The sequence below is a fragment of the Nematostella vectensis genome, chromosome 2, assembly GCF_932526225.1.
Source record: "Nematostella vectensis chromosome 2, jaNemVect1.1, whole genome shotgun sequence".
Taxonomy (NCBI): domain Eukaryota; kingdom Metazoa; phylum Cnidaria; class Anthozoa; order Actiniaria; family Edwardsiidae; genus Nematostella; species Nematostella vectensis.
In genome coordinates this window covers 18,616,463-18,632,330 of record NC_064035.1, presented here as the reverse complement: position 1 = coordinate 18,632,330, position 15,868 = coordinate 18,616,463, and the positions used below count along the sequence as shown (strand labels likewise).

The following is a 15,868-nucleotide window of genomic DNA, read 5'->3' as shown; positions in this document are numbered from 1 at the left end:
CATGCGAAGCCCGAGACCCAGTAAAAAATCACGATGAATTTCGAAGACTGGTAACTAGTTGATCTCGTACTTCACTGTGAGAAAATACAAAACAAATGCACCATGTTTATAAGGTATTGGACATTTTTGCGTATGACTAAACAGGCCCGGTATGCTTTTTCAGCAGTTGGACATAATAAGGGATTAATGGGATACAGTCTATCCCAGAATATTAGGAATACGAGACTAATATCACAGCCTCATGGAGCGACCTGTACATGTACTCAACGTAGAGGTTCAATTTGGAGACCTTCACTGAGCCAACAACCACTTTCTTTTTCTAACCATTACACCGACTCAACAACAATCCATGATACTCGTTTGACCGAAGGAACTCAAAAGAGTGAAGAAATCCAAAGCGTCACTGAAAAACCTTCTCCTCAGAAAGTTTTGTCCAGACACAAATGTTACCAGTTAGATAGTGATGGTTACATGAAGGTTGATGACCTAGTGGACTTTCTACAGTTCGAAGGAGCTATGGATATCTGTGTGATAAAGACCTCAGGTGCAAGGTCGGTTTATGTGGACTACTTTGTTGTCGTGAGTGGTATGTCTCCTCGTCATCTGAGAGCAATGTCAAAAAACCTGGAACAACTGGTAAATGTAATAAAAATAACCATTTCTAAAGAAATTATACAGTGGTGCTTCTATCAAATGACCACTCTAGGCATGGTGATATAGCAGATTGCAGCCTAATAGAGGTACCACTGTATATAAATGTAAAAGGATATTAGCCAAGATATCTAATAACATATTTGAGGCTAAGTGAAGGCCTACATGGGTTATTTTAGGGTAACCTAGAACCTGTGAAAAGGGAGTATCAATTAGGGGATGCAGAGTTTGGTGTAAAAAATTGGGCTCTATCATTGTGTTCCAATTAATGTATGCATAACGTTTATAAGCCAATACTTGACCCATGACATAGTTCAGGACTTGGTTTTGTTAGCCGGTACACAACGACACAACCAAAAATGTCTGTATCTACAACTACCATGAGCCAGAAAGAGCTGAAATTTGTTGGAGACTTATTTTACCCCCTGGAATTAGTGGTAAACCTAAACAAAGGCATTTCCTTTCCAAAGGATTTGAAGAAGGGAAAAACTTTATACAGATGTCACGTTGACATATTGATGACTTTTTCCATAATCTGTCAACCTCTGAAAATCTCAAGGCTTGAGAATATTTTTGATGGAGGGGTGCGGTATATTCGTTTTTGAGGGGGAGGGGTGGGTTTAGCCTTGCAGGCATTTGCAGTATAGAAAGCTCTCACAAACAAATCCACTTATTGATCTCACGAGGGTGTTAGATTAATTGTGCTACGCAAAGGAATTTATGTTTCAAATATTTTTAATAATAGAAAATAGGCAAAATGGCAATTTTCTATAGAATAATTTTTCGGAAGCGTTAAAAAAAGCTGGAGAGCGAGAGAAGGGGTCTAAAATCTTGAGACTCCCGCCTAATGTGGGAGAGTTGACAGGTATGCTTTTCCTTTATAGTTTAGAGGATATGAGACGAGAGGTGTTGGTAAACATGGTCATGTGACTGTGGAAGGACTTGATAGCAATTACTGGTTGGTTGTGGATATTGGTAAGTCAAGGAGATCATTTACTGTATCTCAAATAATCCAATCATGCCATATATCAGAAGTGAACAGTATAATTAATATAGAGTTAGTTTAAATATTACCTATCTGAATTCCCCTGTATTGTAGTTTCCTACCAACCAACTTGCCTTCAAGCTTGTAGGGAGGAGAGAAGAGTGATACGGTTTGTGTTAATTTTCATTCTAAGTAGTTTTAAAGCTAAAAGTATTGGAAAGCTTTCTCATAGAACCACGCTTCCAATGGACAATTATATTTATATTGCCAAGTTACTGTACCACCCATGCATAATATTTGGCACTAAAAACTCCCTTATGTATGATAGACTAGTTCTGTGGTAAATGGAAAGCTATAGTATTATCGTAATGAACATGTTTTTTTCACTTAGGTAACATGGTGGTACATTTCTTTTTGCCTGAAGCAAGGGAACTTTATGAACTAGAAAAACTATGGGTACTAGGCCCCAGATTCGATGACCAGTACAAAGCCATGATGGAGCATGATGAATTCCTGCAGACTGTATACCTTGGTGATAAATCAAAGGTTGAAGAGGATGTCAAACCAGATGAGAGTTAGTTAACAGTAGTTCCCAATATAATGTACTATGCAGTATGAACACAAAACAACAAAGTGTTTATTTTAATATAAATAATTTGTATCTTCCCATTATTTTTTTTATACAAAATATGCTCATTCTAGCATGCTTCAGACTATGGTATCTTGCCATGCACGCCATTATGTTAAAGGCATGCCATTTTGATAAAAAACTGGGTTTACGTAAATAAAACTTTGTATTCACAGGATAGAGTATTTTTTGGTGAATAATGGATGCACAAAAGGGCAAGAAAATAATAACATGATTTAAAACAGTTAGGCCAAGTTATTATCCATGAGCAGTATTCAATGCCAATGCATGTAAATGAATCAAGTTGATTGTTTCATCTTCATTTTCATGCATTTGCATTGAATATGGCTCATGGATAATATGACGTTTGAATATAGCCTTAGCATAGCAATATTTCAAAGTATAATAGGGGAGTTGCACTAAGAGATCATGTGACCTTTTTGGGTGGCAAATTCAAAACAAAATGATCAAACAAAAAAATCAGAAATGACTGCGCCCATCAAACCAGAGAAATACAAAGAAATAAAATCTTTAAATGAAACTAAACCCTTTCTGAAAACAAGGAGCTTTTTTTGTAATCGCTGAATAAGTTGCTTTTTGTTGCAGTTATTTTGCCGCTTAAGGCTGGGCGCATGCTAGTTTGCCACCCAAACAGTCACATGGCTCTCTTAGCACAAGTCCCCTAGTATGCTATAGCAAAGAGCAATTGAAAACTCTATTAATTATTCAATAGCGATTTCACCAATTGGGTTAGTAGATTTGGTTAAGAAAATCTACAGTATCCCATCAGAAGGGGGAGGGAGTTGAAGCTCACTCTCATGGGAAAGGGAGATTGAATAGTCTACTTCACCCAGAGAGAGCCCTGCAACATAGACCAGAAATACACCATAAAAATAGTTCTGGTTGAACAAGTAATAATTAGATGAAAAATAATTATAAAAAATACTGGAATGCTTTTTTACAGTTGGAGAAATAAAGAAAATCCTCCCCAAAATTTTTTCTATGTGTTTTCGGGAAGAATCCTAAACCAACTGAGCTTTTACTGTATGCTCAATTGTATTTTGCAAGTCACAGCACAGGCACTGAAGAGATGGGAGACAATGGGCTTTTGTTGAACGCAGGATGGCTATTTAAAATTTATGAGCTTTTAAAAGTACTCAAGTAGCTATTGTCTTTTAACAGTTTAGACTAATCATGTCAAAGATTGGTTTTATATCAGTAATTATCATCTTTCTTCTTCTCATCTTACTAATAATTCTCACCAGTAGGATATTGTTTTTTTCACTTTATTCATACTGTATCTACAAAAGCTATCATATTAATCATTTTCTGTAAGGATTGATTTTTCAGCACTTCATTATCATATCTCATGGGCCGCACATTTGGATTCAGGCCCCCTGCTCCCCCTTCCCATTCATCGTGATACACTCCCTGTGTGCTGAACGGCAAGTGTATCTGTGTTTGGATAGGCAGCAGTGTCTGATTACATATGGCAGAAGGATGCATCTTGTGATAGTAGTATTCATCTTATCTTGGCCTCATGATCTTATTCTTGAACAGGTGTCTAATAGCATTCACCTTGTAATCCATTTCTAATCTATTTGAGTATCAGGCGATATAAACTTGTTTCCTCCTCTGCAAGTGAAATCAATAATCAAACAATGACAAAGTACACAAATAACAACAATAAAAGGATGAATATGAAAATTATGTAGGAAGTACTCACCTCTATGGAGTTGCAGGACAAAATGTGCTTCATCCATAAGGTTTCGAACCATCTGCAAACATTCAATTATTTTCCAAGTTACTCACAGGCATCAGGCAAGCTACAGAAGGAACCTGCAGGTTATTATCATTTAATCCAACCCTTCCCATCCCTCATCGACAATAGTTGCACTTATGATTCAATTAATATGAGTTTGGACAGCATTTGCAAGCTCCTTTTTTGAAAACATGATTGTTGTCAAGCTCTGCAAAACTGAGTGGTGATTTCTGAATAGGAGCCTTTTTCATTTTGTAGGATAAATAAATTTTTCCTTTTTAGTTGAGATGAGAATGACAAATTCTCTGCTTTTAAAATGAACAGGCTCTTACAGCAGAGATAATCTGAAAGAAACTCTCACCTCATCGTCCACCAACACATATATGCCAGTTGGTCCTTGCCTAGACAAAGACAATAAAACAAAACCAAGCAAAATTCCTTTGCAAACGATAGAGGGAATAAGAAGTTTATGTTGTATTCATATGCCTTCCCAATAAAATTCTTAGGCATGTACCTATAAGAGGAAAATGCTGCATGGTATCATCCATTGGATGCATAAGAGGGGAGGAGATAGCCACATTTAACCTTCCCCCTAGATATTCAAATAATGGACGCAATCAAATGATTGGCATGAGAATTCTGCTACCTGTAGACCGCCACAATCTGATCCTCAGTGATGCTGCATTTGTTTGCAAGTTTCTTTCGCAGGTGGTGTAGGGTGAGTGCTTCTAGGAACATAGCATGGTACTCCTTCATACCAGACACTTGCTGGGTGGACTCCAGACTTACATACAGGGTCAGTAATGGTCGAGCAGCCCTGTAGGGTAACAAAGAAACTGGAGCTTTTCTATTTTTTATTGATCAGTTATAAGTGAAAGAGAAAAAAAAAAGAAAAAAAGTGTCAAGGCATCTTGAGATTGTGACTTTGAATTTAGGAATGTTTTGGTTGGGAATATACAAGTTTTAGTCATTATAGGAGCAAATAGGTTTTAACAACTTTTCAGCTGTAACCTTCCAGCTTCAATAAAAACACAATGCATACATAGATTGGAGAGCATTATTACAATAAAAACACAATGCATACCTTGATTGGAGAGCTTTATTACAATAAAAACACAATGCATACCTTGATTGGAGAGCATTGTGCAACCGAATGCCATCAGCAGGGCCAAGGATTTGGATGACATCTTGTCGAGTTAGCCTCAACAAGTCTGCACCTATAGTAGAGTGCAACAAAAACGAACAACTGCATCAACATAGAGGTAAACAAAGTGCGATTTATGTTGACAAATACAGTACATTAGTGTGGCAGGGTGAGACACTTCAGGCAGAGCAATAAAATAACTGAAATAAGCTACCTGGACAACAAGTGCAACTCCAAGGTGACAATCTATTAATGAAATCTGTAATGTCGTTACTGATGTCATAGCAACGCATCATTGAGTTTACTCTAGGTTTAAACATGTAACTAGGAAGTCAGTTGCAAAAAACTTTTTGAAGTCAGTTAAAAAAAAGTATTTGTCCCAGTCATCGTCTCAGTCTTTCAAGACAACATCTTTACATTGGCGACGAGGAACACAATCAGAGCTTGAAGGCTGTATTCCAGAGATTAAGGGAGAAAGGCTTGACGCTGAACAAGGCCAAGTGCGAATACGGGAAGAGCAAGTTGGATACGTTTTCTCTGGCGAAGGAATCTCCCCTGACCCCAAGAAGGTAGAGGAAGTGGTCAATCTCCAGAAGCCGACTTCTGGAGATCTGAAGTGCGCAGTCTTCTTGGCATGACCATCTACTGCTCTAGGTTTATTCTAGACTATGCGACGAAGAAAGAACCTCTGCGCAAGTTGACGCACAAAGACGAGCCATGGAGCTGGACTGAGACACACGATCGCGCAGTGTCCCTACTGAAGGAAGCATTGGTAAGCGTACAGTCCTGCTTACTTCGACCCCGACAAGGAATCAGAATTCTCAGTTGACGCAAGTCCTGTTGGCCTAGCAGCAATACTTACACAAATTGATCCGAAATCAAAAAAAGACACGTCATAACCTATGCAAGTGGATCCCTTACAGACACGGAGCAGCGGTATAGCCAGACCAAGAGAGAAGCCCTTGCTGTGGTATGGGCATGCGAGCACTTGCACCTATACATACAAATACAGAAAACCAGTGACGGTATACACGGATCACAAGCCCCTTGTGTCTAAGGCAACACAAACTCAAAGCCTCCTGCAAGAATCGAGAGATGGGCGCTGAGACTTCAGCCTTACCAAGTCAACGTAAAATATCAATGGGGTGAAGAAAACCCTGCAGATTACCTATCCCCATACGCAAAGGGAACTGGCACAGTGCGGTCAAGCATCCAAGTGTTGACAAGACAGATTTTCACCTACTTGAGAGGATAAAAGATGAGCAGACGATGAACGAGTCCAGCAACCTTATTCTACACGGAACACGCATAGTAATCCCCAGTAGTCTACAATGCCATGTAGTGAAACTGGCGCATGAGGGTCACCAAGGGCTAGTGAAGACCAAATCACTTCTACGTGAAAAAGCCTGGTTCCCCAACATTGATAAGCAGGTCAAGAGCATGGTAAAGTCATGTAGCGCATGTCTGATTGCCCCCGATCAACAGCCACCTACCCCAGTGGATGTTACCCCTCCGCGGTGTTACCCCCAACGCGCACGATCACGCTTGCACAAGTTAAATGACTACGTTTGCGACAAGTAATCATCTCCCCAACAAACATTGTTAGAACGTTTATAACTTTAAACTGTATTTGTTTTTAGAGCAGTTAGATTATATTTTAATTTTGTTTGATTCACATCTTTTATGCATGTGCTAGGTTTTCTCCAAAGAAGGGAGAAGTGTAATGTCGTTACTGTTGTCATAGCAACGCATCATTGAGTTAACTCTAGGTTCAAACTAGGAAGTCAGTTGATAGCTGACCGTTGGACAGCATTGGAGTAAAAAACTATTTGTCCCAGTCATCGACTCGGTCTTTATCCAAGACAACATCTTTACAAAATCCTGAAGTTTTGCTTCATACATAGCATGGTACTAGATAGAAGGGATGACTGTTTGAAGCTTGTTGCCTCCATCCATGAATGTTGGGTGTGTTGGCTGCTCAGTCTCTACTCACCAGTATAGTTTGCAAACATGCTGACATAGTTATGGAATCTGTTAGCTTGTAGCCACACTCTTGTCTCCTCAATGCTGGACTCAGAAGTCAGCTCATGCTGTTTGAGTAAAAAAGAAATGTTTGCTAACTCACACTTTATTCAAACAAAGCTTCAAATGTACAGCTTGGGAAGAAATAGTCAATAAGGAAAGAGTCAGATTTCACATCAGGGATGACCATGGTGTTGGAAAGCAATGAGACCTGTGACTTTGTATTATGTGTTTTGGTTTCCCTTAGAACTTCCATATTTAACTATTGTTTAAACTTTTTAAACTATCGTTTCAGACTAAAGTATCCTCTTGCACTGATAAAACTTGTGTTTAGCATAGTAGCTCTACAAAGATCATTGTCTGTACATTTTCAAGATTGCCTGCTGTACATACTGTATTGGTCCATCCGAAAATTTTGGATATTTCTGCAAATTGTGGCTTAAATATTTGCCTAAAATCTTCACTCACAGGTAGGCTGAAGTTCTACTTAACAAAATTCAAATTTCTGTTTCATTACTTTCTGTCGGTACTGTATAGGGTAGTATTTTTACAGTCTGTTTTGTATGCAGAATTGCTTCAGACGAGCCTTACTCAATGCAGACATGACGCATGCTTGCTACTGTAGAAGCACACTTTTGAAGGATGCAAACTCTTTAAGTAGGAGGATTATGTCATGTTCTGATGCACACTGAGGCATTTTTTAAATGCCACGCTGGTTGGCTAATGAAGTTTGGGTTAATCGTACAGTAGTTTTTTTTAGTTTTTTTGCAACATTAGTGAGCTCTCTCAAGGTGGATTAGCATACATCCCTTGGGTTGTACATACTTGCCCTTCCCTTGCCACAGATGTATGAGAAGGTGTACTTACAGGGGATGGTGTGCTGGCAGACTGATTTATGGCCGAGGGTGAGCTAAGGATGCTTGGAGAAGCAGCAGCCGCCGCTACAGCAGGTGAATCAGCAGTCACACCCCTTTAGTCACAAACATCTTATCAGGACATTAGGACATACTCCACCAGAGAGGGTAAGGGTGAGAGGAAAAGCATAAAATAGGGTGTACTGTGTAACAACATATGGTACTTTACCTTGGAGAAATTGGGTTAGGGGATGTCCATAATGGCTTCTCCTTCTTTTCTAGTGGTTGCTGAGACATGAGGATACAAGTTTCAGTAAAGAGCTTGGACAGGTAGTAGTTAAGTAGTAAGACATGACGGGAAAAAACATGACATGACCCTTCAAATAAGCAAATTTCACATCTAATTTTTAGTACTTAGTTGGTAATAGCAAACACAATATCAAATGCAACGTTTTTTAAATTGATGCAATATTTTGTAAAGTGTCATTGAAATTTGAACTTTTCATCCCTTAGCCGATACATAGCGCAAGGATGATCAAGGAAAAAAATTCTATAAAATCCAAAATTTGGGTATGTGCATTTCGGCTGCACGTTATTTGTGTTTTGAAAATCATTCCGGAATACTAGAACCAATGGCCATTGTAAGAAATTGTGTTTTCTTTATCTTGCATTGCCCATTTTCCAGCTTTTTTTCCGTCCTGTCAAGTAGTAATAGTTGATAAAATGGGATAGCACTAGTGAATGGGATAGCACTGGTGAATGGGATAGCACTAGTGAATGGGATAGCACTAGTGAATGGGATAGCACTAATGAATGGGATAGCACTAGTGAATGGGATAGCACTAGTGAATGGGATAGCACTAGTGAATGGGATAGCACTTGTGAATGGGATAGCACTAGTAAATGGGATAGCACTAGTCTATGGGATAGCACTAGTGAATGGGATAGCACTAGTGAATGGGATAGCACTAGTGAATGGTATAGCACTAGTGAATGGGATAGCACTAGTGAATGGGACAGCACTAGTGAATGGGATAGCACTAGTCTATGGGATAGCACTAGTCTATGGGATAGCACTAGTGAATAGGATAGCACTTGTGAATGGGATAGCACTAGTGAATGGGATAGCACTAGTGAATGGGATAGCACTAGTGAATGGGATAGCACTTGTGAATGGGATAGCACTTGTGAATGGGATAGCACTAGTCTATGGGATAGCACTAGTGAATGGGATAGCACTAGTCTATGGGATAGCACTAGTCTATGGGATAGCACTAGTGAATAGGATAGCACTTGTGAATGGGATAGCACTAGTGAATGGGATAGCACTAGTGAATGGGATAGCACTTGTGAATGGGATAGCACTTGTGAATGGGATAGCACTAGTCTATGGGATAGCACTTGTGAATGGGATAGCACTAGTGAATGGGATAGCACTAGTGAATGGGATAACACTAGTGAATGGGATAGCACTAGTGAATGAGATAGCACTAGTGAATGAGATAGCACTTCTGAATGGGATAGCACTAGTCTATGGGATAGCACTAAAGAATGGGATAGCACTAGTGAATGGGATAGCACTTGTGAATGGGATAGCACTTGTGAATGGGATAGCACTAGTCTATGGGATAGCACTTGTGAATGGGATAGCACTAGTGAATGGGATAGCACTAGTGAATGGGATAGCACTAGTGAATGGGATAGCACTAGTGAATGAGATAGCACTAGTGAATGAGATAGCACTTCTGAATGGGATAGCACTAGTCTATGGGATAGCACTAAAGAATGGGATAGCACTAGTGAATGGGATAGCACTAGAGAATGGGATAGCACTAGTGAATGGGATAGCACTAGTGAATGGGATAGCACTAGTGAATGGGATAGCACTAGTGAATGGGATAGCACTAGTAAATGGGATAGCACTAGTGAATGGGATAGCACTAGTGAATGGGGAAAATAAAGCCAGGAGTATTAGGCACTGTGTTGGCTTGCGACTTACTACTGTAATACAATTTTTTAGCTTTTCAGAACAATATTTACATGAGGGATAATAGTATTTGTATGATCTTAATTTGAACATCCACTAAAGGGCAGCAGTTGGTAGAGTTCCCTTAATAAATATAGTACAATCAGTACTTACCTCTTTTAGTAAAGTAAAATCATTTGACATCTGCAGTTGACCCTAAAAAAGACAATGCAATAACAGTTTCACATTACGTATAATAATAAGTATTGTGGTTTTTTTGGTACTCAACAGACTTACAATTTCGTCGTGAGATTTGCTCTCAAGCTTCTGTAATTCCATTTTGTGTTTTCTGTCAGCACCTTTAGACTTTTATAGCAATCAAGAGACAAAATAATCAGTGCAGTGTAAGTTAATGAAGAATAAGAAAGGATGATTAAGTACAGGTAAGCATGCAAATAAGGGGCTACCAAAAGTTTGCAAATATATTTGAGCTTCTTACTATACATTTTTATTTGCCTTTCAATAGGTGTGTCTAAGGCTGCATGGACCCCTACAAATACATAGTTGCACTTACCTTAAACACTTTCACCTGACAAAAATTACAAGACATCGGCAACTCATCAAAAGAAGCATCTATACTCCAAGTCTCTATCTGTATTTGTAGAGGCACTCCACTCTCTCCACCTATCAGACAAAAAAAGATACAACAAATGCATAAACCTTAAACTGTGTCTAATGGAAACAATGAATGTCAACAGTTGAAAGGTAACTACTCGCTTTAATTCACTGTAATTATTTTTAATCCTTATAAGGATTTTTATTGTGGAAGGGGGAAAAAGCAGTTTTCCCCCTGCCTTTGCTATCAGTACTTCCATACCTTAGTGTAAAAATTGTAACGATATTTCTACTTGTAACTGTATTTTACATACGTACTGTATTTGGGAATCAACACTCGTGCATATTGGAATGTTCAAATGGGTTATGCTTAATTTTGGGAAGCAGCATTTTATTGTGTCCAGCATTTTTTGTGTCCAGCATTTTATTGTGTTTTGTGCTGTTGTGGGCGATTTTTTTTTTTTTTAGCGATGCCAAGAATGCAAGCACAGAAAAATGCTTAAGCAAAGTTGAACCCATTTAAAAGGGTAATAGCTGACCAACATGAAATGAGATTGTTTTGTCTATATAGGGTTAGGACAACATTTTGCTTACCACTCTTTCCTTTCGTGAACTCAGAGCTCACACAATTAATCTGTAAAAAAAGATACTAGAGTAAAAAAAACATTCAAGTAACAAAATCACTGCAAGAATAAAACTAATTACAATTATGTAAAGTTTAATTTGATCTTCCTCTGGATTCCAATCGAATTCGTAAGCATTGGTTAAGTTGCCTTTGCTTCTGATATTTTGAAGTCCAGTTGACATAGGGACATCTGCAAAAAAAATAGAGAAATTCAGCATATTATTATAACAAAGAAACAAAAAACAAACATTTTCAACTAACCAATTTCAAATATTCTCTCCAATGGATGGTTGTTTCTCCATTCTTCAAACTTTTCTGCTTCAACAACTTGAAGTTTTCTTTCGTAAAATGTTAATGTGACAACACTCTGCAGAATAAGCCTGGGTTAGACAAATGTGTGTTTTGAGAAAAAAACCCTCAAAACCTCAAATATTGTATACAAATGATTACCGTTAATAAACTGCCTTTGAAGAGGGATATACTGCCAATATATTGTACATCTATAGGGTAGGACTGACCTAGAATGTACATAATGTATTAAGAATTTATTAAGAAATAAGAAATACATAACTTTGCAACAACAACAAAAAAGAACATTTGTTACATATACTCCTACTTCCTCTCGGAAGTAGGGAAAAAGAGTGACCCCCTTATTTACCTACTGACTTAAAAACCACAAATGTTTCATTTATTGGTACCAACCCTCTTTAGGTAGCTTTCCCTCTCCCTCCCCCCTGAATAGCCCCCTATATATATCCCTCTGCCCTAAGAGAGAGTCTGGGTATAACCCTGTTTGTCAGCTGAAAACTTGGAGACTATTGAGATCTACAAATAGTTTACCTTGGTTAAGATATGTTAGAGTATCTTCATTCACTTTTTTGCCAGGGGCAGTAGGTGCTTTGAGGATGAAACAAAAGCTTTGGAAGCAAAATTGTGTATTTATTACAATATGTACCATAAAGGAATTGATAGCATGCAAGAAAATTGAATTATTATTATAAAAGCTTCAATCACCAAAGGGGGCTTATCTCACTTGGCTCTAAGGGGCATATTGGAGACGGGAGGCTAAAAATATGATTTTCCTTCTCAAGATTCTATATACTAACAATAACATTTGGCATGCTTTTTTACATTTAAGCAAAGCAGGAATCATTTAGTCTTTTGGAGAGATGTTAGGTTATATGTTTTCTACTCTTTGAGGGAAAAGCAGAGATTAATGGAGATGGGAGCTTATTCTACAACACTGTGGCTCTAATGTTGAGGAGAGCAGGGTGATTGGAGAGTGGCCTTGGTAATTTATATTTTGTTTATTGTGAACATATACTACAGTTCAGTACTTGCTGAGCTCTGTATCTGAAGACACTGCAGTATGATTGCAAGACAACATAGGTGACGACTCTTTTTTTACTTGCTGACATGGATTTTCAGCAATTCTAGAAAAATAAAAACAAATCACAACACCGATATAGAAAGAAAAATGAAAAAACATTTTTTTACATTATGTAACGAGATTTTGACAATGACAATCAATTAGTATCAAGGAAGTTGATTTGTGGATCAATTAAATCGAGGAAGTGATAATAAGTACTTACGGCTGACGAACACCATTTTCAGCCGTGATTGTAGCTCCATGTAACTCTTCAAACACAGAAGAATTATCTTTAAAGATGGGTAAATTGAGTACATCGCTACAAATAAAAGGTAAATTTGGTAAACATTATGTAACAAACACAAATAATGTAAATGTGGATATTTTTTTAATTTTCTTTTTTCTTCCCTTTTACTAAAAACTTGTTTATTTAGTTTATACACTCAATTTCAATAACACATACATCAGATTTAGTCTACTAAAAGCCAATTGTTTTTCTTCACCAGCAGTGCTCTTTCCTTTGTCCCACTTCTCTCATTTTGGCAATGATATCTTTTACACTATACAAACTCAGCACAAAAAATGTGAAAATTATTGGTTAGAATATCAAAATAAACATTAGTAACTTGGACACCCACTTACTTTACCTGACTTTGAGTTCATGTTAACCTGTTAATTTCTTATATATGAATGATAACATACATTCCTTGCTTTTTAACGAACATCAAAACTATTATTTCAGAGTCAATAAAAAATCTACATTATTAAGTAATATTATGCTGTATTCACACCAAAACCATGCTAGTTAAACAAGGTTTTTCTTTGCTGATAACAGGGTGGTAAAGGAAACGAGATTTGGCTATTTTTCACCCTACGAGAAATGTGAATTGCTGTTTTGACGTCCATGAGACGTGATTTAACGATTTAGGCAATTTTTCGGCCCGTGAAACGTGAAAAGCCATTTTGCCTGGTCCGTGAAACGTGATCCATACCTCCCTTTACCAGCCTGTGATAACTTTCCAAGTTTCTCATGTGTTGAATTCTTACTAGCTAAATTATCACTTAGTAACATGTACAGCACAGTCTATTTAGTTTTGTTCTTGGTTCTGTCCACTCTTTGGAGATTGAGATTTAAACCAGTTTAATAAAACCACCTTTACACTGGTTTAAGTGCTGGTGTAAATGCAGTATTAGTCACCTTTCAGTAATCACACCAGTTTCCTTCCGGTCAATTATGTAACAATCTCCGAGGTTCTTAGCAAAAAATTGTTCAAAATTGTAAAAGCGGTGTGTCTATTGGAAGATTTTTCAAGGATGTGACTGATAATTTAAAGCGGATGGCCTGTTAAACAGCGCAGATCCTAATAGTTTATTTGTCTTTTATCCGTTGAGGTTTCTGTCGGCCAGTTGAAAAGTAAACTGGTGGCAATGCTGCTTTGAAGACTTCAACAAACAGATCCATTGCTTCATAAGGGAGTGTTCATTATTAATGGCCGAGGGGGGGGGTCGGTATTTAGTGCCACTTGAGTTTTCTGTACAACCCCCCCTTTGTAAACATCAAAACTTTGTTGACCCCCCCAGGAAAAACCCAAAAACTTCCACCCCTCTTTAGAAATCCATATTCATAACACAAAATATAGATACATACAAACTAATCATGCAGTAAAAAACAACCTGCCATACTAGATTTCTAGTGTATTTCGCAAATGCATATGTTTCAGGGTTTTTTTTTATTGACCATATAGGTCAAGCTTAATAAACTACTACCGAGTAATAAATATTGTTGAATTTGTCATTTGTGGGAAAGCGTTCACGACTAAATGTAGCCTAAATATGTTATTGGCAACGCTAGGAAACAGCATTTCTTGCATTTTGATTACTCATTTCAGTAATAATAAATAATTTTTTTTCCTACTTTTAAGGGATGAAACTTTCTTGACCCCCCGTCAACCACATGGAAACTTTTATGACCCCCCCCCCCCATCGACCTACCCAAAACTTTTTTAGCCCCCCCCCCCCCCCTACGTGGGAACCCCCCCCCCCCCCCCCCCCCCCCCCGGCCATAAATAATAAACACTCCCTAAAGGCAGCTGAACCCTGGCGCTGGGTAAAAGAATGACAGCGAAGAATATGACGTACAAAGTGACAAGTGGCTTTACTCGCTATAGCCATGCCGTTCGTTCGCTACGTGTAACATTCGCTCTGTTTTGCTTGCAAGATGCTCTCACCTCATATTATAGGCACCTGGATTGGTGCTTAGCTCGTTCCCAAGACCGGAAAGATTGAATAAATCGGTTGATAATCCACCATCTAAATCATCCATTCGCCAGCTTGTATTCCCCGCCATTTTTTCGCAGCAATCGTTTGTTTTGCAAGTAAATACTCAGTACATAAGTTACGCCATTCTTTGCGGTTAGGGTGTTTTAAAAACCAAGCAATTAGGTCGGCAGACAAAGTGAAATTACTGCATGTGACGCTCTTTGGGAAAGGAAAACAAGTTTGACAGGATGTCCCTCGTGGAAGGTGAAGGCGATAGAGGGACCGGGTACTAGGCACAGGGATTCCAATGACTAACACAGGAACCCCATGTTTGTAATAAGCAAGTACCAAACATTGGTGCACGAAAACGTTGCTGAAAACGTTGTTAATCTATATAATTTTTCGCATTTTAAGAGCTTTTAAATAACCAAACTTCATACCTTGCTGCTCAGCAGACTAACCCTTCTAAATTCAGGCCCTCTTTTCATTCCCCCCCTCTTCCCCGTATAACCAAAAAAATGCTTAGCTGTTAGGAAGAGGGGGGGGAAGGGCTGTTTAGTTTGATTTGTTTCCGGTTGTCCTCCCCCAAAAAGGAGACCAAAATTAAAGCCTTCCCCCAGAACAAAAAGAAGCCTATTGGTTACTTTATTAAAATACAGTCTAGTGAGATACTATTTACGTACGGCACTTTCTCCCAGGAGGACCAACAAATGTTATGATTGTATAAGCACTCTTGTTTAAAACAATAACCGAGAGATGGCCTAAATGTCGCTGTTTTCAGCATGTGTCCAGTTTGCGCTGGTAGCACTATTTCGGGTTCGGACCACATTTTACACGAAAGGGGAAAAAATAAAACAGCTACAGAATATTACCTCCGAGCAGGTAATATTGAGAAAACGGGACATGCTTACCGTAAATGATCTAATAAACGCCCGGGGCGTTTATTAAATTTCGATGGCGGTCAATAGATAGGAGGCGTTTATTAGAG

At 38.4% G+C, this 15,868-nt stretch overlaps 2 protein-coding genes across 4 annotated transcripts; one reads left to right on the top strand and one right to left on the bottom strand.

The window, feature by feature from the left end:
- The first annotated feature begins 53 nt into the window (after positions 1-53).
- On the top strand, positions 54-3,258 carry LOC5509092 (protein Iojap-related, mitochondrial). Its single transcript, XM_032377894.2, has 3 exons — positions 54-636; positions 1,536-1,626; positions 2,028-3,258. The coding sequence occupies exons 1-3, from the start codon at positions 103-105 to the stop codon at positions 2,213-2,215; spliced, it is 813 nt and encodes a 270-aa protein (XP_032233785.1). The 5' UTR covers positions 54-102; the 3' UTR covers positions 2,216-3,258.
- Positions 3,259-3,534: 276 nt separating this feature from the next.
- LOC5509091 (transcription factor CP2) lies at positions 3,535-15,152 on the bottom strand. 3 transcript variants are annotated; one of them, XM_001629572.3, is made up of 19 exons: positions 14,850-15,151; positions 12,845-12,940; positions 12,590-12,685; positions 12,093-12,169; positions 11,703-11,770; positions 11,514-11,619; positions 11,333-11,442; positions 11,222-11,261; positions 10,587-10,696; positions 10,310-10,378; positions 10,187-10,228; positions 8,276-8,334; positions 8,060-8,162; positions 7,164-7,260; positions 5,153-5,243; positions 4,673-4,843; positions 4,388-4,427; positions 3,991-4,042; positions 3,535-3,899 (listed from the first exon to the last, which is right to left on the bottom strand). In XM_001629572.3, the coding sequence occupies exons 1-19, from the start codon at positions 14,966-14,968 to the stop codon at positions 3,862-3,864; spliced, it is 1,584 nt and encodes a 527-aa protein (XP_001629622.1). In that variant the 5' UTR covers positions 14,969-15,151; the 3' UTR covers positions 3,535-3,861. The 3 variants fall into 3 exon arrangements, with proteins under 3 accessions (XP_001629622.1, XP_032233783.1, XP_032233782.1); XM_032377892.2 differs by having other exon boundaries at positions 12,845-12,890; positions 14,850-14,987; XM_032377891.2 differs by lacking the exon at positions 4,388-4,427 and having other exon boundaries at positions 14,850-15,152.
- Between the last annotated feature and the right edge of the window lie 716 nt (positions 15,153-15,868).

Excerpts from the sequence above, each read along its gene's own strand:
- LOC5509092 (XM_032377894.2), top strand. The coding sequence starts at position 103 with ATGTTTATAAGGTATTGGACATTTTTGCGTATGACTAAACAGGCCCGG. Across the intron at positions 637-1,535 it reads CAAAAAACCTGGAACAACTG|TTTAGAGGATATGAGACGAG; the intron begins GTAAATGTAATA and ends TTTCCTTTATAG. Across the intron at positions 1,627-2,027 it reads CTGGTTGGTTGTGGATATTG|GTAACATGGTGGTACATTTC; the intron begins GTAAGTCAAGGA and ends TTTTTCACTTAG.
- LOC5509091 (XM_001629572.3), bottom strand. The coding sequence starts at position 14,968 with ATGGCGGGGAATACAAGCTGGCGAATGGATGATTTAGATGGTGGATTA. Across the intron at positions 11,262-11,332 it reads AAATTAAACTTTACATAATT|ATTAATTGTGTGAGCTCTGA; the intron begins GTAATTAGTTTT and ends CTTTTTTTACAG. Across the intron at positions 4,844-5,152 it reads CACAATGCTCTCCAATCAAG|GGCTGCTCGACCATTACTGA; the intron begins GTATGCATTGTG and ends GTTACCCTACAG.